General features: G+C 44.9%; 1 protein-coding gene across 3 annotated transcripts in view; it reads left to right on the top strand.

The window, feature by feature from the left end:
- The window catches only part of VWCE (von Willebrand factor C and EGF domains), a 333,354-nt gene that overhangs the window by 41,585 nt on the left and 266,855 nt on the right, over window positions 1-24,914 (top strand). For all 3 annotated transcript variants that reach the window (XR_003941942.1, XM_030201137.1, XM_030201138.1), the window contains exons 3-6: window positions 2,421-2,515; window positions 23,363-23,452; window positions 23,622-23,678; window positions 24,668-24,787. Coding sequence is in view for 2 of the 3 variants with exons in the window: in XM_030201137.1 (XP_030056997.1) it covers window positions 2,421-2,515; window positions 23,363-23,452; window positions 23,622-23,678; window positions 24,668-24,787 (362 nt within the window). In the remaining variant the exon portion in view is untranslated. The remainder of the gene's footprint in view (window positions 1-2,420; window positions 2,516-23,362; window positions 23,453-23,621; window positions 23,679-24,667; window positions 24,788-24,914) is intronic.

Raw genomic sequence — 24,914 nt, forward strand, 5'->3', positions numbered from 1 at the left:
GGAAGTGTCCCTGTAGTCAAAAGGGTTGTTATTGTCTGTCAAAGATTTCAGTTTACACAGTGGCCGTTTTCAAATCAAAACTCAAAACCCACTTCTTTACCACTGCTTTTGACTCCTAACTCACTTGCCCTGTCCTTTATCCTCACCTCTCTATTCCCTTACCCTTACCCTTAATTGTTCTGTCTGTGTACTGTCTTATCTAGATTGTAAGCTCTTTGAGCAGGGACTGTCTTTGTGTATGGTGTGCAGCGCTGCGTATGCCTTGTAGCGTTATATAAATAAGTAGTAGTAGTAAATGATAAGTAGTAGTCATCTGCTATAGAGAGATTCTATTCGACATGAGGTTTGAAGTGGTAGTGCTTAAATATAGGTAGCAAGGAGGGTAATCAATCATGTGATAGGCTTTCGGTTTTGTATAGTACTACTACTACTATTTAACATTTCTAAAGCGCTACTAGGGTTACGCAGCACTGTACAAGTTAACAAAGAAGGACAGTCCCTGCTCAAAGGAGCTTACAATCTAAAGGACAAGAATGCAGTCAATCAAATTGGGGCAATCTGGGTTTCCTGGTTACTCCAATGGTTAGGTGCCGAAAGCGACATTGAAAAGGTGGGCTTTAAGCAAGGATTTGAAGATGGGGAGGGATAGATCTGTGTAGTGTTATTATTTAGTGTTTAAGATGGATGATTATGGTATGCCTTCTTGAAAAGATCTGTTTTCAGTAGCTGTGTGCAGATGTATAAGAAACTGGCTTTTAGAAAATTGAAATAAAATATGAACCTTTTTTTTTTAACTTTCCACATAGGCACCCTGTTATAATCAGGCTCTTTATATTTATTATATGTAGATTGAATGTAGGTACCTATTAGATTGTAAGCTCTTTGAGCAGGGACTGTCTTTCTTCTATGTTTGTGCAGCGCTGCGTACGCCTTGTAGCGCTATAGAAATGCTAAATAGTAGTAGTAGTAGATACTTTTACACCTTAATACTAACTTCACTGGCACCAACTAAAGTTCATTTAAATGTCATGTTGAAATTCTAAAGCGGTGTTATTCTAGATCTGTAAAGGGACCGGTGCTATATTGTACTGATCTGCAAATGGGAATGATGAGTGAGGAAATAAAATTTGCAGATGACACAAAACCGGAGGGGGGGGGGGGGGGGGGCGCCAACTGATAGTCTGCAGGGGGGCACCAGAGACCCTTGGCATGGCCCTGCCCTCTAAGTGGCTACGGGGTAACCCCAGGTGCGTGGCTATGCATTTCATGACAAGCCCCTTGTGATGTTTGCACTTGAGAAGCTCCTGTGGAAATGATGGGATTGATATTCATTGTGGTTTAAATGGGCAGAAGAAGCTCCTGCCCGCGTAAGCCATGGTGAGCCAGCTTGATGTCCCTATTTGGTGACACTTAAACCAGACAGTGCTGCTGAATATTGACTCTGACCACCTCGGCACAATCTGGGCAGTGCCAGGACAGTCTAGGGGTGGAGCCAGGGTGGAGCCAGAAGATATGCTGGCACCAGCAATATTCAGTGCCAGTTCTTGCATACCTAGCCAAGCAATTTGGACCAGAGAACAGGGAGTTCTAACTTTCTCCAGTTAGGTATGCAGGTACGGCAGTAAATATCACCTTAATCACATAATTACTGGGTGCCACTGCTGACCCGGATACTCAGCGCTGGGGTCTGCAGTAGACCTGTATCTATGAGAGAAAGAGATGAATTTTTCAAGCTTAGGGGCCCTTTTATGAAGCTGCAGTGAAAAGGGCCCTGCGCTAGTGGTGGGGGCCATTATTTCCGTTCACTGAGGCCCTTTTTACTGCACTGGGTAGAAAGGCCGAAAAAAACATGGCCATGCGGTAAGATTACGCTTATCGTGTAGCCATGCGGGGGGGGGGGGGGGGGGGGGGAGAGTACTTACTGCCACCCATTGAGGAGGCAGTAAGGGCTCCCGTGCTAACCTAGTGGCAACTGGGTAGCACACGGTGCTGCCCAATTACTGTTGGATAGTTCCCTTTGAAAATATTTTTTGAATATTTCTGATAGTGTCAGGCCCGTTGGGGGTGGAACTTCCACCAGCGCCCACATTGGGCCAGCTGTAACTCCAGATTAGAGTGCAGTAAGCCCCTGGTGGGCTTACTACTTCTTAGTAAAAGGGCCTCTTAGTGTTTGCAGTTGTTTCAGTCTTGTATTATTAGCCCCTGAGGCAGCCCATTAAAGGGCAAATACCCCTCCAGTTCTATTGCTTAATAAACTCATCTTGAATCATCTTGTTCTGCATTTTGGTTTGTTCACCTGGTTGCCGGTCTGGATCTTGTGGACTATTTGCCTTTCTACTTTTTTGGGACCATAAAAATGATAAGACGTGTGCCTGTGCAGGTCCACAGATTTACGTATTTATATCCACTTCCTTTTCTAGACATCGATTTGGCCCTCATGTTTGTCACTCAGGACTGGGAACTGGATGTTGTCCAGGATGGGCCCCTGCCCCTGGCAGTGGGCAGTGCATTTTGCGTAAGTACTTTTCTCATCATGTGATTATAGGATAAATGCTTAGTACACATGGGGATGGATTCAGTAAATGATGCCCAAAGTTAGGGCTGTTAAGATTTATGTTAAGTTCCAATACTATAAAGGTCGCTTAGAGCTAAGCAACCTTTCTAGACTACCACTTATAGCGGATTCACACACACAACTTTGGACACGAAAACTGCCTGCTGAAACCTGGTGTAAATCTTCTCGCCCAAATGATGACAGTTGGACGTGGAAATCCAAGTATTTTATAACATTGTGCCTAATTTCTGGGAACATCTATTCTTTCTATGCTGGATTATTGTAATTCACTATATTTAGGAGTAGCTACAAAATATATGTCTAAAATGCAGTTGATCAAGAATTCTGCTGAGAGGTTGATTTTTTATAAATCAAAGTTTGACCATGTTTCCTCTTTGTTGTTGGAATTGCACTGGTTGCCAGTTCAAGCAAGGATTGCTTTCAAGGCTCTATGCCTGATTTTTTAAATCTCTGTATGGTGTCTGTACAGAAGATCTTTCACAATCTTTTCGAATTTTGCAATATAGTGGTAGGTCTTGGTCTTGTAACTCATTAATTATAACTTTACCTTCTGTTACACAAATTAGATTTAAAGCTGTTTTCTCTCATTCATTTCATTTCCTTGCGGTTCTGCTTTGGAATTACCTTCCTGCTCATCTTCATCTTTTGAGGTATTTTTAAAATTTTCATAGACTTTAAAGACTTAGGGCCAATGCTTTTTTTGTGCTGGTACGCGCCAGTATGGCATACCAGCACTTTTTTTCTGAGGGCCGGCTCACCTGCCCGCCTTCAGCTCCACGACTTTCCATTCCTGCTCCCTGCGTTGAAATCTTCTATTTACCTGAAGTTGCAGCGGTGAACTGGCAGTGAAAGCAGCAGGCAGACAGACTCACCTTCTCGTCGCTTCCCTTCCCTCTCAGTGTCCCGCCTTACTCTGATGTAATTTCCTTTCCACGAGGATGGGACGCTGAGAGGGAAGGGAAGCGACGAGGAGGCGAGTCTATCTGCTTGCTGCTTTCACTGCCGGTTCGCTGCTGCGACTTTGGGTAAACAGATTTCAACGCAGGGGGCACGAACAGAAAGTCGGGGAGCTGAGGGCGGGCAGGTGGGGCTGGGGTTGGAACGATCTCGGGGGCAGGTGGAGTCTGGGGCGACTCACTGGACATGGAAGGGAGGGGGAGGATAGGGGGCAAAGGAGAATCGCTGGACATGGAGGAGAGAGAAGGATAGGGGCAAAGGAGAATAGTTGAACATGGAGGGGAGTGTCATCCGTCGCTCCCTCCGGCTGCTCCTCCGCGGGGATCAGGAGCCGGCGTCCTCCACGACGAAGGCCGGTCTTCTTGAGGCCACAGAGGGGAGCCGGGGCTCGCCGGGGCTCGCCGGGGTGATGGCCGCCCAGTCCGGGGCTGAGGCCGGAGGCCGGCGATCGCGGCTGCCGGACTATTGATCGCCGGCTACAGGGGCTGTGTTTGCGCCAGTAAGGGAAATGGCGCCGAGGCGCGATGGCCGGCGTTCCCTTCATTCATGGGTGCGGGATCCCCAAGCTCCGCCTCAGAGGAGTTAGACTGGAAGGCCAGCACGATAGACCTGCCTGGGAGGTTGGTCAGAGCCAATCAGAAGAGTTCCGTCGATAACCAAGTTTTGATTGGCCGGCTATGTCTACAGGGGCTGGGCGGCTGACTACCGAACAGTATTTAAGGAATGAGTCTGAGGAAGGAGGTTGCTTCAGGTTCTGTTACCCGAGGCCAGTCTCCGTGGTTCCTGCGTTCTGTTGATTTCCTGGTGTTGCTGATTTTGGACTGTTTCCTGGTTTCTCTGCTTGCTGCCTGCCTTGACCGCTTGCCTGACTCTGACTACGTTGTTAGCTGCCTGCCCAGATCTGCTGCCTGTTTGTGGACTCTCTATTCCATCTGCCCGCTTCTATCCTGGTTCCAGTCCAGGTCAGTCCGTCAACCCCGCGGCTCCTGAAGTCCCGTTGACCGCCTGCAGCTGGGGGCTCAACCCTTGGTGAACGGCGGTCGCCGCGGGTGAAGACTTGGGGTTGCACGGCTGTCCTTTGAGGTCCTTCGGGGCCTTACGGGACCTAAGGGCTCACCTTCCTTGCGGATAAGACAGGAACCTGAAGCCATGAGCTCGCCCACGCAACCCGACCTACGGGACCTGGCAAAATTCTCCAGCAGCAGCAGGAGCAGTTGAATGCCCTGTTGGGGGCCCTGCAGAATGTCTGCTCTCAGCTAACCTCGGTCCAGGCACAGAACCAGGCTGCTGCGGCGCACCAGGTTGCCGCAGTGGCTCCCCGTCCGGGAGGGTCCTTCCCGGGACCTCGGTTCCCTGAGCCCACTCGGTTTGATGGTGTCCCCGGAAGCTGCCGGGGGTTCCTCAACCAGTGCAACTTATACTTCAAGATGCAACCAGAAGCTTTTGCCTCAGACCAGATAAGAGTGGCCTATGTTATCTCTTTGCTTACGGAACGGGCCCTAGCCTGGGCGTCCCCGCTATGTGAACAACAAGATCCGCTTCTGGACAACTACGCCGAGTTCCAACGCCAATTTCGCATGGTGTTTGATCTTCCAGGAAGGCCGTCTTCCGCTGCTTCTGAGCTGCTGCGGATCCAACAGGGCGAAGGGACTGTAGCGGACTACGCGATCCGGTTCCGGACTCTGGCGACTGAGTTGCGCAGGAACCAGGAGTCCCTATCCGCAATCTTCCTGGAGGGGCTCCAGGATCGAATCAAGGATGAGCTGGCTGGCCGGGAGGTTCCGGGGCAGTTGGACGCTTTGATCTCGCTCTGTGTCCGGGTGGATACCCGTTTTCAGGAGAGGGCCAGAGCCCGTGCGGACCGACGGAGGGGGTCTGGAGGCGGGCCCCGGTCTAGTCGGGTACCTTCTCCCCGACGGGGCTCCAACGAATCCAGGGCGACCTCTGAGGAACCTATGGTCATCAGCCGTCAACGGTTAACCCCGTCGGAAAGGACTCAACACCTTCGGGGCAGCCTGTGCCTGTACTGCGGCGAGGCCGGTCATTTCATCCGCACTTGCCCCGCGCGGCCGGGAAATGCCGCTCCCAAGACGCCCTGAGGGGAGGAGTCTTGGGGCACTCGAATCCCCTACCAGACCATCTGATAACTCTCCCGGTGACCCTGCGGTGGCAGGAGACGATGGTTCACACCCAAGCTCTTTTGGACTCTGGGGCGGGGGGAAATTTTATTTGTCAGGAACTTTTGCGGCAAATGGGATGGCTTACTCTGCCCTATCGACCCGCCTTGCAGGTGACATCCATCCAGGGAACAGCATTACCTCAGCCTATCACAGAGGTGACTCCCTTTTTGGGGCTCCAGGTAGGGGAAGACCACCGGGAGGACGCTCAATTTCTAATTTTACCCCGCACCATTCACCCTGTGGTGCTGGGTCTGCCCTGGTTACGGCGTCATACTCCTGTTATAGATTGGACTTTAGGGAGGATTCAAGCTTGGGGTGGCGCCTGTCTTGAGACCTGTTTGAAGGGCCGGGAATCCAGCTGTCCCGTGGTAGTAGCCATTCCTAGAACTGTGTCAGCCTGTCAAGCTGCTCTACCTGAGGAGTACCAGGAGTTCGCTGATGTGTTTAGTCCCGTGGAGGCGGATGTGCTACCCCCACATCGGTCCTTCGATTGCGCTATTAACCTGATGGCTGACAAAATGCCGCCGCGGGGCCGACTCTTTACTCTGTCCCGAGAGGAAACGAAGGTCATGCAGGCCTACATCCGGGAGAATCTCCAGAAAGGGTTTATTCGTCCCTCCACGTCCCCTGCCGGAGCAGGATTCTTCTTCGTGACCAAGAAAGATGGCTCCTTGAGGCCCTGCATTGACTACCGGGGTCTAAATGCCATCACCGTTAAGGACCGATTCCCCCTGCCCCTTATTCCGGAGTTGTTTGATCGGCTGCAGGGGGCCCAGATCTTCACGAAATTGGACCTCTGTGGAGCATACAACTTGGTCCGCATCCGGCAGGGGGACGAATGAAAAACTGCATTTAATACGCATGAGGGGCAACCTAAATAGAATCCAGGGGAGGGCCCAAAGTATGACATTCCTTATTCTCCATGGATGTGTAATTGTTTTGAAAGGATATGAAAAAAAACAAAACAAGCTTGCTTTATTTCAGTTCAAAACAAACCCAAAGACATCCTGGTCAAATTTTGATTCTCTTGTGTTGTTTTTATTGTATGCTATTTGGAAATAGCACTTACTGTTTGAAAATAGCACTTATTGTTTAGATACAGCATTCTTTGGGCCCTGTTTACTTTGAGCCCGTGCTAGAGGAGCGCTAGCATTTTTAGCACGTGCTAAATGCTAGAGATACCCATAGAAATATATGGGTGTCTCTAGAGTTTAGCATGCGCTAAAAACGCTAGTGCACCTTAGTAAACAGGGCCCCTTATTTGGAAATAGTACTCATTGTTTCCAAGTAACCCACAACAAAACAAAACTGAATGAAATGAAAAGGAAATTGAAAGATACAAAATGAATATTTTTTGGGTTGCATTCCCTTATTATTTTCTATAGCGGACCTAAGGCACAGTAGTTTCTCACTCAGCGTGTGCTAATCTCACTCTGAAAAATATTTTTTGTTTTGCAGCATGGGAGGCGTGCCCATGGGCAGCAAGTAGTCGTACCTGCTCTAATTGGGTACTGTGGGAGTGGTGCCCTTACCACCTTGTAAATAGGTGGCAGTAAGGTCTCCCACGGTATTGGCCATGCGCTAATGGGGAAATTAGTGCATAACCATTACAGAAAAATGTGGCATGGTGACCGCAGCACACAGAAAACCCAATGCCGGCCACTCTTCACAGGCATAAAAAATCCTTTTCAGAAAAGAATGCTAAAACTTCATTGCCTGTGAAGAGTTCCAACCCGTCAGAGATCGTATCACCTTTCATAAAAAGTTAAGGGTGGAGGAGCGAGAACTGAGACTTTTTCCATTTTCAAGAATTTTTTCACTTCATTTATGTATTAAGGTGTTGAAGTAGTATTGGCAATACATTTTAAGAAGAGTTTATATAGTTTGGAAGTAAGTATTGCTTCTATACATATATAGAACAATTCTATGAATTGGCACCTCAGTCTAAGTGCCCCAATGCCATGCACATAACGCCAATTCTATAACGGTATCTTGGATATTTGTTCTTAAATTTCCTTTGTTGATAGTTTTTTGATATTATGCATGGTACACCTCCTGTTCTTGAAGATTGACTAGTATTCAGGAATTATAAGTATCCTTAATGTTTACTAAGCCACCCTATAGGCACGCTAGTTTTTTTTAGTGTGTGTTAAAAATTAGCATACACTAATGCTAGAGACACCCATATGAATATATGGGTGTCTCTAGTGTTTAGCACACGTTAATTTTAGTGCACACTAAAAGCAGTAGTGCACCTTAGTAAACAGGGCCCCTGGTTATTTAAGGTTAAGTTCATCTTTGCAGCAGTTCACAATAACATTGAAAACACATTTTTTTGCTCAGGCTTTTTTGACTGAGTAGTTGGGAGGTCTGGAATTTTAATGTTCATCTGGCAGGCATTGTTGTTAGAAGAGTGGGCACTTTATCATAACAGTCTGATATTGTGATTCTATGTGGATCTATATTATGGATTATGCATATTTTAACTTATAAACTGCTTAGGTTTAAGCGGTCTATAAATTTTATTAAATAAAGATATAGATTTGTCTTTATTTAGTGTTATGATGTACCTATTTTTTAGAATATACAAAAAATATATTGAATCCCAGGAAATATATTGAATCCCAGACTGCCTGCCCCAAAGAATTGGAAGGACAGGTCGGTGAGGGACGGATCCGGAGGGAGGGAGGAGAGCCAGTTCGTGGGTTTTAACAACCGGCTCGCAAGTCGGAAGAAAAGTTAACAACCGGCTCTTGCGAGCCAGCTCCAGCACACCACTGCCATAAATGCTTATTGTACATTTGCGACAACTGGTGCCTTACTGCTCTTACCCTTAAATACTGACATTGACGTCAGACGCTGACCCCATCTAAACCTATCACTATTGATGCTTGTAAAATTTAAAAAAGATTCAAAATAACTGGCTCCATTCAATGCATATGTTTAAACCTATGGGTTATAAGGAATGAAGTTTATGTATCCATTTCTGTTCCTGTTGAAGTAAAGTGCGACGGTAATCATCTCCCCTAATTGGCAGCGGGCAGGCAAGACTTCCTGCCCCGAAGAATTGGAAGGACAGGTCGGTGAGGGACGGATCCGGAGGGAGGGAGGAGAGCCAGCTCGTGGGTTTTAACAACCGGCTCACAAGTCATCTAAAGACTGCTGCCTGAACTACCCACCCCAAAAAGGGGATTTCTTGAAGAAGGAAAACGGCCTCAAAGAGCTCAAGGATATAATATATCTAAAGAGCTAAAGGGATCGGAAAGATCCTTTCTTCATCACTGGCCGTGAAAAACCTTCTAAGATGGAGTACTGCCCACAAAATACGTTTTACAAAAATTGTAGTATTCAATGCATCACTGAATTATTTCTAAAGTATCTCCATGCAAAAATAAATTTCAGGCTCAGCTATCATCGAGTGAGCTAAATGAAAAAAGACACTTATCTGTAGTTCAAGCGCTGGTGGGCTTTTCCTATGCTCGTGCTTGTAGGTTGAGTCTATGTACAGCTGATTCACTGCTCACTTTTATCAGCAGGCTTTACCCTCATGCCCCTAGCCGACGGTGGCCAGCGTTTCGCACTGCTGCATCAGGGTCTTAGAGGCTGGGTTTTGCTGCAAATAGGACATACATTACAATTGAAATTTCATTATATCAAATAGTTTATGCTGCTCACTTTTTCTCTTTCTGCTTCACAATTACCTAAACCCTACCTGAAAGTGACCATAAATCAGTGGTGTGCTGGTAAATGTTTAACAACAGGCTCTCTCCCCGGTCCCCCTCTGCGCCCCCCCGGTCCCCCCCCCCCTCAAATTGCACAGCTGGCTATAGCTGGGGAGAGAGCCTGGGGGGGGGTGGGTGGCAATGCATTACTCCAGGAAAAAAAATTAAATGATCCCAGGTTCCAATCTAATTCATGTTTAATGTGCGATAAAATGCCATAAATAAGTAAATAAATATAAACTTTTAATGTTGAGCACCTCATTCTCAATGTGAACATATTCCAAACACTATAATGAAAATAAAATGATTTTTTTCTAACTTTGTTGTCTGGTGACTTTCTTTTTCTGATCATGCTGGCCCAGTATCTGATTCTGCTGCTATCTGTCCTCTTAACTCCGTTTCCAGGGCTTCCTTTCCATTTATTTCTTTCCTTTCCTCCTTCATTTCTGGTCCTCAGCTTCTGCCTATTTTCTTCATCCATGTGCAGTTTTTCTCCTCTCTTCCTTTTCCCTCATCTCATCTCCTTCCTCTCTCTTCCCTCCCCTCCATCCATGTCCAGCAATTCTTCTGTCTCCCCTCCTCTCCCCTGCCCTCCATCCACCCATGTCCAGCGACTCTTCTCTCCCCCTGCCCTCCATCCACCCATGTCCAGCGACCATTCTCTCCTCCTGCCCTGCATGCACCCATACCCAGTGACCATCCTCTCCCCTGCCCTCCATGCACCCATACCCAGCGACCCTCCTCTCCCCTGCCCTGCATGCACCCATACCCAGTGACCCTCCTTTCCCCTGCCCTCCATCCACCCATGTCCAGCAGTGACCCTCCTCTCCCCTGCCCTGCATGCACCCATACCCAGCGACCCTTCTCTCCCCTCCATCCACCCATGCCCAGCGACTCCCTTCTCTCCCCTGCCACCCCTCCCGAGTCGTTCAGCGGTGACTTCTCCTCCTTCTCTCCGGATCCATCCCTCACCGACCTGTCCTTCGAATTCTTCAGGGCAGGCAGTCTTGCCTGCCCGCTGCCAGCGCTGACTCTCCCCTGCTGGTTCACGCTTCAAAATGGCCGCCGAGACTTACAAGGGCGGCCTCCAAGACTTCAGCAGAAGTCTCACGAGGCCGCCTCTGGAAGTCTCTGCGGCCATTTTTAAAGTGCGAACCGGCAGCGGGGGAGAGTTAGCACTGGCAGCGGGCAGGCTGCCCCAAAGAATTGGAAGGACAGGTCGGTGAGGGATGGATCCGGAGGGAGGGAGGAGAGCCAGCTCATGGGTTTTAACAACCGGCTCGCAAGTCGGAAGAAAAGTTAACAACCGGCTCTTGCGAGCCGGTGTGAGCCAGCTCCAGCACACCACTGCCATAAGTGTTTGCTGTACGGTGTCATTTGCGACAACTGGTGCCTTACTGCTCTTACCCTTAAATACTGACATTATTACTACTACTACTACTATTTAGCATTTCTATAGCGCTACAAGGCGTACGCAGCGCTGCACAAAAATAGAAGAAAGGCAGTCCCTGCTCAAAGAGCTTACAATCTAAAAGACAAAAATAAAGTAAGCAAATCAAATCAATTAATGTGTACAGGAAGGAGGAGAGGAGGGTAGGTGGAGGTGAGTGGTTACAAGTGGTTATGAGTCAAAAGCAATGTTAAAGAGGTGGGCTTTCAGTCTAGATTTAAAGGTGGCCAAGGATGGGGCAAGACGTAGGGGCTCAGGAAGTTTATTCCAGGCGTAGGGTGCAGCGAGACAGAAGGCGCGAAGTCTGGAGTTGGCAGTAGTGGAGAAGGGAACAGATAAGAAGGATTTATCCATGGAGCGGAGTGCACGGGAAGGGTTGTAGGGAAGGACGAGTGTGGAGAGATACTGGGGAGCAGCAGAATGAGTACACTTATAGGTTAGTAGAAGAAGTTTGAACAGGATGCGAAAACGGATAGGGAGCCAGTGAAGCGACTTGAGGAGAGGGGTAGTATGAGTAAAGCGACCCTGGCGGAAGACGAGACGGGCAGCAGAGTTTTGAACCGATTGGAGACGTCAGACGCTGACCCCATCTAAACCTATCACTATTGATGCTTGTAAAACTTTAAAAAAGATTCAAAAATACTGGCTCCATTCAATGCGTATGTTTAAACCTATGAGTTCTGAGGAATGAAGTTTATGTATCGATTTCTGTTCCTGCAGAAGTAAAGTGCGACTGTAATCACCTCCCCTAATTTGATGTTCTTGTTTAATTTTATTTTGGAAATTAATATTAATCATACAAATAATGGCATCTAGGAGCCAAGATTCCATTAGAGAATACTAGCATATTTTGTCATTGGCATTTCATGTTTAGCCGTGCCCTCTTGTCAATGTCAATGGCATGTCAATGGCAGATGCAAGTTGTCACACCTAGGTGCACCAAGTGAGGCACATATTTTCTAGTATTCTATAGACTTCATGAGTACCTTGATGATCTGCCCATGTTCCACCCCATGTTATACCCACTGACATGTTCAGATAATTAGGCTCTACTTTATAGAATAGATGCCTAACTGTCAATTAATGGTGCCTTTGAAATACATAAGTAGTACCTACCTCTAGACAACAGCTTATAGAATTAGCCTGATAGTTTTATGTTCTCACCCTAACTCTATCCAGGCTTACAAAGTTGGGCACCCAGTTTATATTAAAAGGTCAGTTCTGCGCACAACTTAATTTAATAATTGGCTGTAAATTGGAGTTAACATCCAATTGTTAACTTAAATTACTTTTTTTGAAGTGGCAGTTAAGAACATAAGAATAGCCATACTGGGTCAGACCATCTAGCCCAGTACCCTGTTTCCAGCAGTGGCCAATCCAGGTCCCAAGTACCTGGCAGAAACCCAATTAGTAGCAACATTCCATGCTACCAATCCCAGGGCAAGTAGTGGCTTCCCCGTGTCTTATCTCAATAGCAGACTATAGACTTTTCCAAACCTTTTTTAAACTCAAATACACTAACCACTTTTACCACATCCTCTGGCAACGAGTTCCAGAGCATAACCATTTGTTGAGTGAAAAAATATTTCCTCCTATTTGTTTTAAAGGTATTTCCATATAACTTCATTGAGTATTCCCTAGTCTTTGTACTTTTTGAAAGAGTAAAAAATTGATTCACTTCTACTCTCCTTCACCACTCAGGATTTTGTAGCCGTCTCTTTTCCAAGCTGAAGAGCACTAAGCTCTTTAGCCTTTCCTCATATGAGAGGATTTCCATCCCTTTTATCATTTTGGTTGCTCTTCTTTTTTAATTCTGCTATATCTTTTTTGAGATAAGATAACCAGAAATGAATGCAGTAAACAAGGTGAGATTGTACCATGGAGCAATACAGAGGCATTAAAGTATTCTTGTTCTTATTTATCATCCCTTTCCTAATCATTTCTAGAATCCTGTTTGATTTTTTGATTGCCACTACACACTAGGCAGAAGATTTCAGCTTATTTTTCTTAGGTGCTGATTCCCAAGGTGGACCCTAGCATCAAGTAACTATGATTTGGATTATTCTTCCCAATGTGCAATTGTGCATCACTTTTAATTTGCCCACATTAAATTTCATCTGCCATTTGGATGCCCTGTCTTCCAATTTCCTAAGGTCTTACTGCAATTTTTCACAGTCCACATGTGTTTTAACAACCTTGAATAGTTTTGTGTCTTCTGCAAATTTAGGGCAATTCCTCTGTGGCAAATGAGAGGAAACCCATTCAATTCCTAGGGGTTTCGTGTCATTTGCCATATGGAAATTGCTAGTGCGGCTTTGAAAAAGAAGCCCTTAATCACCTCACTTGTCATTCCGATTTCCAGATCATTTATAGTGATACTATTCACCCTCCTCCATTGAGAGAAATGGCCATGTAACCCTACCCTCTGTTTTCTGTCAGTTCTGTGCAACTGACTATTTTCTGTCAGTTCTATGCAACTGACTTTAATCACTATTCTAGAAGCTGCGTGCAGAACTTGAATAACTTCCAAGGGTGTGGCCATGGGAGAAGCATAGGTGGCTCAAGTGTGTGGCTATAATTTACAAGCATATGTACTAGGACTTATGCACCTAACTACCAACAGCTAGGTATGAGCATGTACGCCAGCCTTTGATATGGCATAAATGCTTATTCCTAAACTTACTCTCATATTCTATAATGGCAGTTCTGCATGGAACTGCTTTTACAGAATTCGTTCTTAGTATGCATCATCCTGGCACCTAAATTTCAGCAAATACACTAGTGTTGCCAAGTTGATTTCTGTATTCTAATGACTGCTCAGTTTTTTCTTCTTTAAGTATCTTTTTTACTTTTTTTCAAAAAAGATTTTCTTTGAGGAGAAAAGACTGGAAGCTCTGCCCAGGCCCCTCCCAGGCTTTGCCCATGTGAACACCCTCTTTCATTTATGCCTGAATCCACTTACATGCAGTGCTTTTTTTGTGCCGGTACGCAACGGTATGGCGTACCGGCACCTTTTTTCTCAGGGCCGGCTTACCTGCCGGCCCTCAGCTCACCAATTTTCTGTTTTTCCCCCCTGCAAATTTAATATTTAAGCGAAGTCCCAGCGCAAACCCGGTAGACAGTGAAATCAGCAAGCAGGCAGGCTCACCTCCTCCTCGCTTCCCTGCCCTCTCTCAGCTGCACATCGTCCACTTCCGCGTTCATCGCTGACTCGCTTCCCTTCCCTGCCATAGTCTCAGCACAGCGTCCCGCCTTCCTCTGATGTAATTTCCTTTCCGCTAGGGCGGGACGCTGTGCTGAGACTACGGCAGTTGGCAGGGAAGGGGAGCGAAGCGAGTCAGCGACGAATGCGGAAGTGGACACTGTGCAGCTGAGAGAGGGTTCTTTATCTATGCTGACAATATTCTCTTTCTTTTTCCAATTTCGCCATCAAATCCCAACCTTAGCTGTTTGCAATCCTGTCTCGTTTTGTTTCTGACTTGCTTTCTGCTCATCGTTTGGTGTTGAATACCTCTAAGACTGTTGCTTGCTGGATTTCTGGCCCTTTTACTGCTCCTTCACTTGTTCCTGTATTATTCAATACTCCTTTTCCCACTGTTGATTTGTTCAAATATCTTGCAGTTATCTTTGACTCTGCTCTTACTTTTTCATCTCAGGTTTCCTCTGTTCTTTAACGTGGTTTTTTTCTCTCCTAGACATCTTGCTGTATCTGCATTCATTTATAATTTCTCTCTTGGACTATGCTAATGTTGTCTATTCCAGCATCTCTAGCTATCAACTTCGTTGCCTTCAAACTTTACAGAATGCAGCAGCTGGTTTGACTCCATTACACCTCTTCTGTCCTCACTCCATTGGTTAGCAATCAAATATTGCTCCTGGTTTAAAATTCTCTGTCTTACCCATAAAACACTTTACTGTGGTTCTCCTGCCTCTCTCTCCTCTCTTATTATCCCTTACACTCCTTTTCGCTCTGTTCGTTCTCTGAATTCCCACTGTTTGGTTCTTCCTTCCTCAAGACTGGCCCATTACTAGTCTACCCGTCACTCTGCATTGTGTGTATGTCCTAATTAGATTGTAAACTCTGTCGAGCAGGGACTGTCTCTTCATGTTCAAGTGTACAGTGCTGCATACGTCTGGTAGCGCTTTAGAAATGGTAAGTAGTAGTAGAGGGCAGGGAAGTGAGGAGGAGACAAGTCCACCTGCTTGCTGGTTTCACTGTCTACCTGGAATGATCTCGCGGGGGGGGGGGGGGGGGGGGGTAGGTGTGTTATGGTATAAGCCAAGTAAGTGATTTTAGTAATTACAGACCTTGGGAAAATAGGCAGAAGCTGGATCCACTGGACAGTATGCATCATTGCAGTATGTTTCCAATGATGTATCCCTACACACTCCTGAACTACTACCTATTCCCTTAGATGCTGTTGCTATTAATACATCAGTTAGCCTCTGAAATAGAGAATATAGGGAAACATTCACAGTGTTAGGAAACATTCACAGAGTATTTTTCCTTGGAATGTCAAACGCTGAGAATATGACTGAATAGATTGGTCCATCCCATTGCGGTGGTAAATTGGTCAATATGCTCACTCTCATGCTATTGATTTGGCTAGCATACTGGGTAAGATATCCTGTGGCACAAACTTGGGAGCAGCCTATGCCCCTGAGCAGGTGACACAAAAAGAGGTGGTCTCTGGAAATAGAGCAAAATGGCACTTCTGTGGCTGAAGTCATATAAAGTGTACTTGCAATCCTATTTTAAACCAGAGCAAAGCCATACTCTGCCACCTGACTGAATGAAAGCCTAATGAAACTGACCACAGAAAACTTAACCCTAGCTACCTAAATGTAAGTCATGAGTAAACAAAAGTAATAATGATGAGTCTTTTTGCTTATAACAGTCATATTCCAGCTAAGGACATATTCCAAGATTCATAGTGATGTGACATAGTAGATGACGGCAGGAAAATACCTGCACGGTCCAGTCTGTTCAATGTCCATTATTAAAAGATTCACCTCTTCCAATACACATGCCCATGTAAACAGTTCAGTACCTGTGCTATTGTTCTTTTGAAATTATGCAACTGTACTAGGTTAGAGTTAGGTTTTTTTTTTTCATTTTAGCTTTTATAGTTTATTTTATGGTTCCTCATTCCAATATATTAAAAATTTATTTTCACTCACAACCAAGAGAGGTAGGTTATGGTATAAGCCAATTGTCAGAATTATTTTATCAATATAAAAAGACAGCTTTTAAAAGATGTACCTTCTTTCCCCTTTTCCTTGGGAATTTCTGGTAGTAGGACTAGTTAATTACAAAGACATTTAAGAGACAAAAGGGTACTGTGCTTCAAAGAGAAATAAAACTCTCTCTGCCCTCCCACCTAAAAAGACTAAACAAAAGCATGACTAAGGTGGCTACTTGAAGAATCACATAGACATCTCCACCAGCAGACAGATAGTCTGGAGAAGGCATAACTCCAGCTATTGATAACAAAGACTTCAGAGGGGAAACCATAAACAAGACATTTGCTTGTCAAAGGTATACCTGCCCCTCCCATCAGCTTTCAGACATGTGCAGAAAGGAAGGACTTGTAATGTGTATCTGCTCCAGAGACTGAGCAGGAAACCTTTTTCACATCAAAAGACCATTTGTCAGCAAGACCCAGACAGCAAGTCTTGTGATGTCATAAGACATGAGACCAAGATACCACAATGCTTTGCAAATGCCCAAGGGTCGTGTGGAAACCAGGAAACCAGGACAAAGATCCACATGGCATGTCTTCCTGCAGCTTGCAAGAGTATAAAAGATAGAAGCTGTTCCAGACAAAGATGCTTCCCTTCAACTGCAACACAGATTCTTCTCTTCCTGGGACCTGTAGCCCACCTGCCTGCTATGAGGACCTTTTCTGCAAACGTGCTTACCTAATGCTGTTCATACTGTGTAACAAGGACTTGTAAGTAACATAACTTTTGATCTAGACCTGCTACCTTGCCTTTCTTAAGCACAGATTATCTGTAAAGATCTCTTAAAACCTACCTCTCATGTGCAATTGTATATTAAATCAACCTTTTTGAAGCTAAAAATATGGTCTCTTTGTGTTCTGAGTATATGGTATCTTTTATATATACTTAATTTATTTAATTTATTGCAATTATCACCTTTGGTGATTGGTGGAAAAATTAATATCCTAAAACTTATAAATACAGCACCTGCTCTTAAATTATAAACAGTAGCGAGTGCTCTAGAGCTCTTTCCCCAAAATAAATAATTTCTTGTAACAGGTGGAGGCTGGGGTGAGTTGCATCGCTGGACATGGAAAGGAGGGGGACAATGGGGGGGGGAAAGGAGAATCACTGGACATGGAGGGGAGGGCAGAGAATCGGTGATCATGGAGGGGAGGGAAGGCAAAGGAGAAGCATTGGAGGGGAGGGCAGAGGAGAATCCTGGACATGGATGGGAGGGAAGAATAGGGGCAAAAGAGAATCGCTGGACATGGAGGGGAGAAATGCTGGACATGGACAGGGGAGGGCAGGGGGGAGAGGAGAATTGCTGAGCATGGATGAGGAGAGGGCAGGGGAGAGAGGAGACATGCTGGACATGGAGGGGAGGGCAGGGAAGAGAGGAGAATCGCTGGACATGGATGGGGGGAGGGCAGGGGAGAGAGAATTGCTGGACATGGAGGGGAGGGCAGGGGAGAGAGGAGACTCGCTGGACATGGAGGGCAGGGGAGAGAGGAGACATGCTGGACATGGATGGGAGGGGAGGGCAGGGAAGAGAGAATTGCTGGACATGGATGGGATGGGAGGGCCAATCACAGCAAGCAAACCTGTGAGCTGCTGCACGTTGTCGTTCTTTATTGTCGGTCGAAAAAAGGGTGCCGGTACGCCGGACATAGGTGGATGGCAGGGGGGACAGGAGGGTCGCTGGACATTGGTGGATGGAGGGGAGGGGGTTGCTGGACATGAGTGGATGGAGAGGAGGGCAGGGGGCAGAGGAGGGTTGCTAGACATGGGTGGATGGAGGGGAGAGCAGGGGGGTTGCTGGACATAGGTGGATGGCTGGGGAGGGCAGGGGGACAGGAGGGTCGCTGGACATGGGTGGATGGAGAGGAGGGCAGGGGGCAGAGGAGGGTTGCTAGACATGGGTGGATGGAGGGGAGAGCAGGGGGGTTGCTGGACATAGGTGGATGGCTGGGGAGGGCAGGGGGACAGGAGGGTCGCTGGACATGGGTGGATGGAGGAGAAGGAAGGGAGAGAGAAGAAATGCTGGACATGGGTGAATGGAGGGGAGGGCAGGGGAGAGGAGGGCTGCTAGACATGGGTGGATGGAGGGGAAGGCAGGGGAGAGGAGGGCTGCTAGACATGGGTGAATGGAGGATAAATGCTGGACATGGATGGAGGCGAGGGAAGAGTGAGGAAGGAGATGAGATGAGGGAAAAGGAAGAGAGAGAAAAACTGCACATGGATGTAGAAAATAGGCAGAAGCTGGATCCACTGGACAGTCAAGTCTGCGGAGGACCCAGCTTTTGCTTACGGATGTAGGGCAAGAAATGAAGAAGAAAGGCGGAAAGTAAAGAAGTAAATGGAAAGGAAGCCCTGGAAACGGAGTTAAGAGGACAGATAGCAGCAGAATCAGATACTGAGCCAGCATGATCAGAAAAACAAAGTCACCAGACAACAAAGGTAGAAAAAAATCATTTTATTTTCATTTTAGTGTCTGGAATATGTCCAATTTGAGAATTTACATCTGCTGTCTTATTTTGCACTGGGTATATTGGAGCTATAACAGCTTACAGAAATTATTTATAATGAAAAAAACATCACATTATTTTTTTCTCCTATACTAATATAATATTTTCAATAATGTCTGTTTATATGCGCTATGGCTGGTATAAGGGGTGTGGCTAATGTGGGTGTGGCTATAATAGGGTTGGAGTCATATATGGTGATTCCGCCCACAATGAGTACCGGCACCTTTTTTTCTACAAAAAAAGCACTGCTTACGTGTGTCCTTTGGAATAATACTCAGTCAGTTTGCTGCAAAATATGCACAAAAGTGCCAGTTTTTTGTACAAGTGGAGGGGCATTTTCGATGAAATGTCTAAGTCTGATTTTGCAAAAATCAAGTGGTAAACATGGCCATTTTCAAACCTAAAAAGCCATTTATCTGTTTTTAAATGGCTATTTCCTTAGATGTTTTTATACGTTTTGTGCCCAGTGCATTTTTCTTTTGTGACCATTTTTGAAAAACAATAAATAAATAACCTGTCCAAGTGAAAAATGCACAAAGTCCCGTCATTGAGATATAAGAGGAGCCAGCATTCTTAGTAGACTGGCCACACAGACATCCCAGCAGAGCAGTGGGGCACCCTTGGGGACAGTGCAGTGGACTTCACATAAAAGGTCCCAGGTACACACCTCACAGTTACCCCCTTATATTGTATGGGAAGCTCTCTAAAATCCACCAAAACCTACTGTACACCACGACAGTAGACCTTATGGCTGCAGGTGTCACCTATATGTGGACACAGTAGGTTTTTGGTGGGTTTGGGGGGCTGACACTTTCCACCACAACTGTTAGAGTGGATTATGGGCCTGAGTCCCCTTCTCCACAGTGCACTGCACTGACCATTAGGCTACTCCAGGGACTTGCTTGCTGCTCTATTAGGACTGGCCTTAACATCCGACGCTGTCATAGAGGCTGGTATGTATTGTTTCATTTGCATCTTTGGGGGTGGGAGGGGGTCAGTGACCACTGGGAGAGTAAGGGAAGGTCATCTGCTCATATAAGGCACTTTTTTGTGGCTTAGTTGTTATTAAAACAGTTTTAGACCAAAACATCCAACTTTTAGTCCTGGATCTTTTTGTTTTGTTCCATTATGGCAGAAAAACATCCAAGTGTTAGGAAAACCCACATTCCACCCCTTAACACCCCAATGACATGCCCCCTTGTAATTTGAACATACTGTTGACAGGCTGCATAGGAAAACATCTAAAAATGGGTTATGAAAATAGTGATTTAGATGTTTTGGGAACAAAAACATCCAAATGGCATTTTTTAGATGTTTTTCTCTTTGAAAACGAGCCCCTTAGAAATGCAAACACACAATTTTAGAATTGATTTTATAGGGGGGAAAGTGTATGAAGGGTGCAAAAAATTAGGGGCCCAATTTTCAAAGTGATTTAACCGGTCTGCTTCAGCTGCTGATCGGTTAAATTGCACATAACCTGCTATGCACAAATATTCAGTGGAAGCTAACTGGTTATCGCCACAGGAGCCGGCTATCTCGGGGGCATTCCGGGGGCAGGTCACACTTAGGACCTGATATTCAGCGCTATCTTAACTGATACACAGTCCTTTTGGATGTACAGTGCACTTTCAACTTTTCAGCATCTATTAGTCACTTTTTTTTTACTTTTTTGTTACTTTATGTGAATGCCACTTTTAAAAAAATGTAGAAAAGAAACTCTTGCTGGTCTTGTAAGATATCAGTTGGAGCTTTGACTCATTTGATATATGAGTGTCCTAATTTGCAAATCTTTTGGAAAGGTGTGTGGCAAAGTTTAACAGCTATTTTGGAAACACATTAATTTGTCACTGAAAGTCACTGTTTTGAAGTCTTTAATTCTTTCACCTGCCATTCCAAAGTGTGTTTTTGTATACTTTTTTTTAGTTACAGTGGCACTAAAGGTTATTGTAAATCATTTGGAAGGATAATAGTGATGTGCATGTTATTTTGTGGTGGCAATGGGCCTGTTTAGCAAGTATGAGAAGATATTAGAGGAGAAGGGGTTTTGGGTACCTAAACGGAAGAGCAAGGAGAATTGTTGGATCCTTTTATGTTAATTGAAGCGTGATACAAATTTTCACGTTGGTAAATTGTTATTGTTATTCTCTGTAAACTTTTTCATGTTTATAATTTTAGAATTGTACAGTACTTAGCTCTGCCTGTCAGAATTAGCAGTATAGCAAGTCTTAATTAAAAACCATAAACATTTAGGGGTCCTTTTACCAAGCCACGCTAAAAAGTGGCCGGCGCTGTTGTCAGCGTGTGGCAGTAAAATGATTGCCTTGCCAAATTTTTATAATGGCCATGCACTAATTTCCTCATTACCACATGGCCATTACCGCATGAGCCTTTACCACCACCTATATAGGAGGCAGTAAGGGCTCCTGTGCTAATCCTATGCTAATTGGGTAGCACATAGTAATGTGCCTGTGCTACTCAGTTAGTACAGGCATGCCTCTCACACTGGAAATAAAAGAATATTTTCTAGCATGGTGCCCTTTTAGCATGGGGTAGGCTTGCAGTAGACCTACCGCGCCTTAGTAAATGGGCCCCTTTTTTGGTTTTGTAATTTATTTGTGGGTTATAATAATAATAAAAACATTCAAACAAAAAAAAGGGGGGGGGGGGGAATTTGAGATAGGCAAAGCATTTTTAAAGGCATAATAACTCTTCTTCTCTACGATTCTCTAATGTGTCTGTACACACAAATCTTATTCTACCACAACATTACTGTATATGTTCATACCAGAATTGGCAAACGCCTTTACGGTACTATGTAAGCCACATTGAGCCTGCAAATAGGTGGGAAAATGTGAGATACAAATGTAACAAATAAATAAATAAATAAATAAATAATACTGGGTTTTTATATGCAGAAAAGTGGTTTTGGAAAGTAATCCACTACACATTCATACACACTTACGTTACTATATCGCCAATGTGCGTATAATTATACCCAGGGCTTTTTTGTGGGGGTACTTGGAGGTACTGAGTACCGGCACCTTTTCCATTATCTGCTAACATTGATCCAAGGACCCCAAGTTTTAATGAAAGAGCTCAGGCTCTACACACCAATTGTGCCTTGTCATAGGTTCTGTGACTGGTTGCAGGGGGCCTGGCTATTGTGGGGTGGATCCCTCAATGATCACCCCACCCTTGAAGGGTGGCCTAGCATTTGAGTACCAGCACCGTTTTTGCTAGAAAAGATGCACTGATTATACCTGAGTAATGGGATGAGGTGGGGGGGGGGGGGGGGGGGAGAGACTACACCTAATTGTATTTCCAAAAGTATAAACATAAGTATGCACAAATAGTATCCGCTCAAATCATAGTTGCAGATTTGTGTGTACAAGTATTCTGAGTCAATCTTCTAAGGAAAAATTTTCCCTTTGAAAACTGTTGTAACGTCTGTGGGTAAAAGGCATTATTTGTAGGTGCATTTTTCAAAAGTTACCCCTCAAATGAACAAAATTTGATACACTGTGGCATACATATGAAATAGCTTATATAACAGAGTAAGAGAGCGAGACAAACGTTTTTTCTACCAAGGTTGAAAGAGAACCCTTAATTAATAACAATCAGGCCGATATTCAGAGGAGTTTATCTGGTTACCGGGACCTGTTAACTGGGTAAGTCTGAGAGACCCAATTTTCAGGAACACTGTCCAGATAGTGAAGATAAATATTTCTTCTGACTGCTGAGGAACTATGGGGATAATTCTCAAAAGATTGCTTAGCGAGCGGCCATTAAGAAAAGTTAGCATGCGAGCACTTACCAACACCTATTTTGTAGGTGGTAAGGGTTCATGCAGTAATCCTGTTCTAATCAGCACGCAGTAATGCAGATGCACTAATTGATTGGCACAGAAATGCTTACTCTCCAACCCCAGACATGGCCCCTCAGCAAAAAAATATGTAAATGATTTTTTAGCACGCAGCGTGTGCGTGCTGATTGCAAAATTACTGCAGGATGCCGCAGCACCATAGCTTATGAAAAGGAGCCCTAAAGGAATTACACATTAAGGTTTTGGAATACTGACTAAGTGCAGTTGTGTGTGGAACTGCAAATTACTGACATTTAGCGCACTTAACTCCAATTATAGACAATTATTGATTGTTAATAACAATTATTGCCAAAATTAACAACTAAGTTACGCATGTAACTGACAGTATTCTAGAACCTGTGCACTTAGGCTGCTATCCAGTGCTGAATATCACTGGTTAGCAGCTTAAAGATAGCTGGTTATATTGCTCGATATAACTGGCTATCCATTGATTTTAAAAGTCAAACCTTCAAAATTTGGCAGCTATATTTGGCTGCCACAATAGGTGGAATAACTTTGGCTGATCTAACTTTAACCAGCCAGTGCTGAATATCAGCTTAGCCGGTTAAAGTCAGACCTGCCAAAGTTAAACTGGATATTCAATGCCAGTCACTGGAAATGGCCTGGCACTGAATATCAGTGTTCAACGTGGACCACGGGAGACAGCCTGGCTATCTCCTGTAGTCTGAAAATCAAGCGGAAAGTGATTTTATTTCAATATCACAAAGAGCATCAGTGGCAGAATTGGACCTTAGCTTCTCTGCTTTTCACCCATTGGTCTAACTACCAGGCCCCTTTCTCTCCTGCACAAACCTTTTTAACAATTCCCAATGTAAACACACTTTTTTTCACTTTCTTCCAATAGCACTTTGTTCCTTTGGCTGTGGCAACGGATTCTGTATTGCTCCAAATGTCTGTTCTTGCCGAGATGGGCAGCAGGGCGTCACCTGTCCAGGTAACCAATGGCCACTCCCAATTTCTGCAGTCAGGGGTCAGGGAGTCATGGCAGTCCAGTAAACAAAAGTTTCTTGATGACAGGGAAGCATATGGCGCCCCTTCAGCAAACACATTTAAAACCTGCTGAATGTTCCACTCTCACTGAAAGCAGTTTCATCTCATTTTAGATGACAGCATTGCTGCCGAGTTCCTGAGCGAAGATGGGAATTCAATGAATATCAAAGGTGCTAAAAATTAGAAAATGTGCCTGTGAAATGCATAATACTACCAACAACACTAGAAAAGGGGTGAATTCATATAACTCAATTCATATCCAGATTCAGATGTGTGAATATATATGACTTTAATTTATTCGGTAATCAAAGTTGGCATCAACCTGATGTGATAGTACAAATCTTCAAATTCTTGTGATATCAGTTTAGAGCTGTGAGTATTTGCATCTGTAAAAGGGTCCAAGCTGAGGGATTTGACTGCTGCTGTGATTGATCCTGATTATTTATTGAGCTTCAAAAAGGTCTGATTTGTCCAAACTGATTTGCAAGCTCTCTCATTGTGTGGATGAGAGTTGAATTTACTCAAACCAGTTCACAGAGGTTCTAGATGCTGAATGAGGATCAGATAAGACATGAAGAAAGAGAGTAGATATACAATGGAAGTGAGTAATGTCTTGTGAGTGTAGACTAAGGAGTGTGTACTGTGGGGAAAAGACTCATCCCAAAATATACAGCTGTGAGTGGGTTCACGATGTGCAGAGTTATATTGAATTGAGTCGGTCTGAGGTTATAAAGCTGACATGCATCAGAGCTGCCAAGTTACCTATTCCAGGAGGGAGACTTCTTGTTCAGTCCTGGTTTTAAACTTATATCCCAAACCAGTGTGGGACTTGTAGTCCATGATTCTATCCATTGAAATCAGTGCTGCAGGTCCCATAATGCACTAGGATGAGGTTGGCAGAAATCCAGGACTGGCCAAAACATCTCCCTCTTGGAATTGGTAACTTCACAGCTCTGATGCATAATGAAATGGGATAAGCTGAAATGATAGGTATGTAATTAAAATGATTGGAGATGGGATATAACTTAAGGATAGTGCCGAGCAATTAATGGTATCAAATTGTGGTCACTTGTGCAGAGATATAGTCTCCGTAAATCTCCAGAAATTGCAGATGGTGGATCCGAATTGATCTTCATGGTGTCTTCATTATGTGCTCCAGGGTCTTTTCACTCCTGCGTGTCGGCAATGTGTGAGCAAAGCTGTTTGCTGATTGCTGGTATCCCCATCTGTAGCTGTTTCATTGGATATACTCTTGGCAAGGATGGGCGGAGCTGTTATGGTGAGAGCAGAAAATGCATGATTTGTGAAGTGACTTCTAAGTTATCCCTTTGTAGTTTTTGAATTAAAATAACATCCCCCCCCCCCCTTTAGTTGCCGTGCAATGTATTGTGCAGCTGAAACTTTGA

This window comes from Microcaecilia unicolor, chromosome 4 (genome assembly GCF_901765095.1).
Source record: "Microcaecilia unicolor chromosome 4, aMicUni1.1, whole genome shotgun sequence".
Taxonomy (NCBI): domain Eukaryota; kingdom Metazoa; phylum Chordata; class Amphibia; order Gymnophiona; family Siphonopidae; genus Microcaecilia; species Microcaecilia unicolor.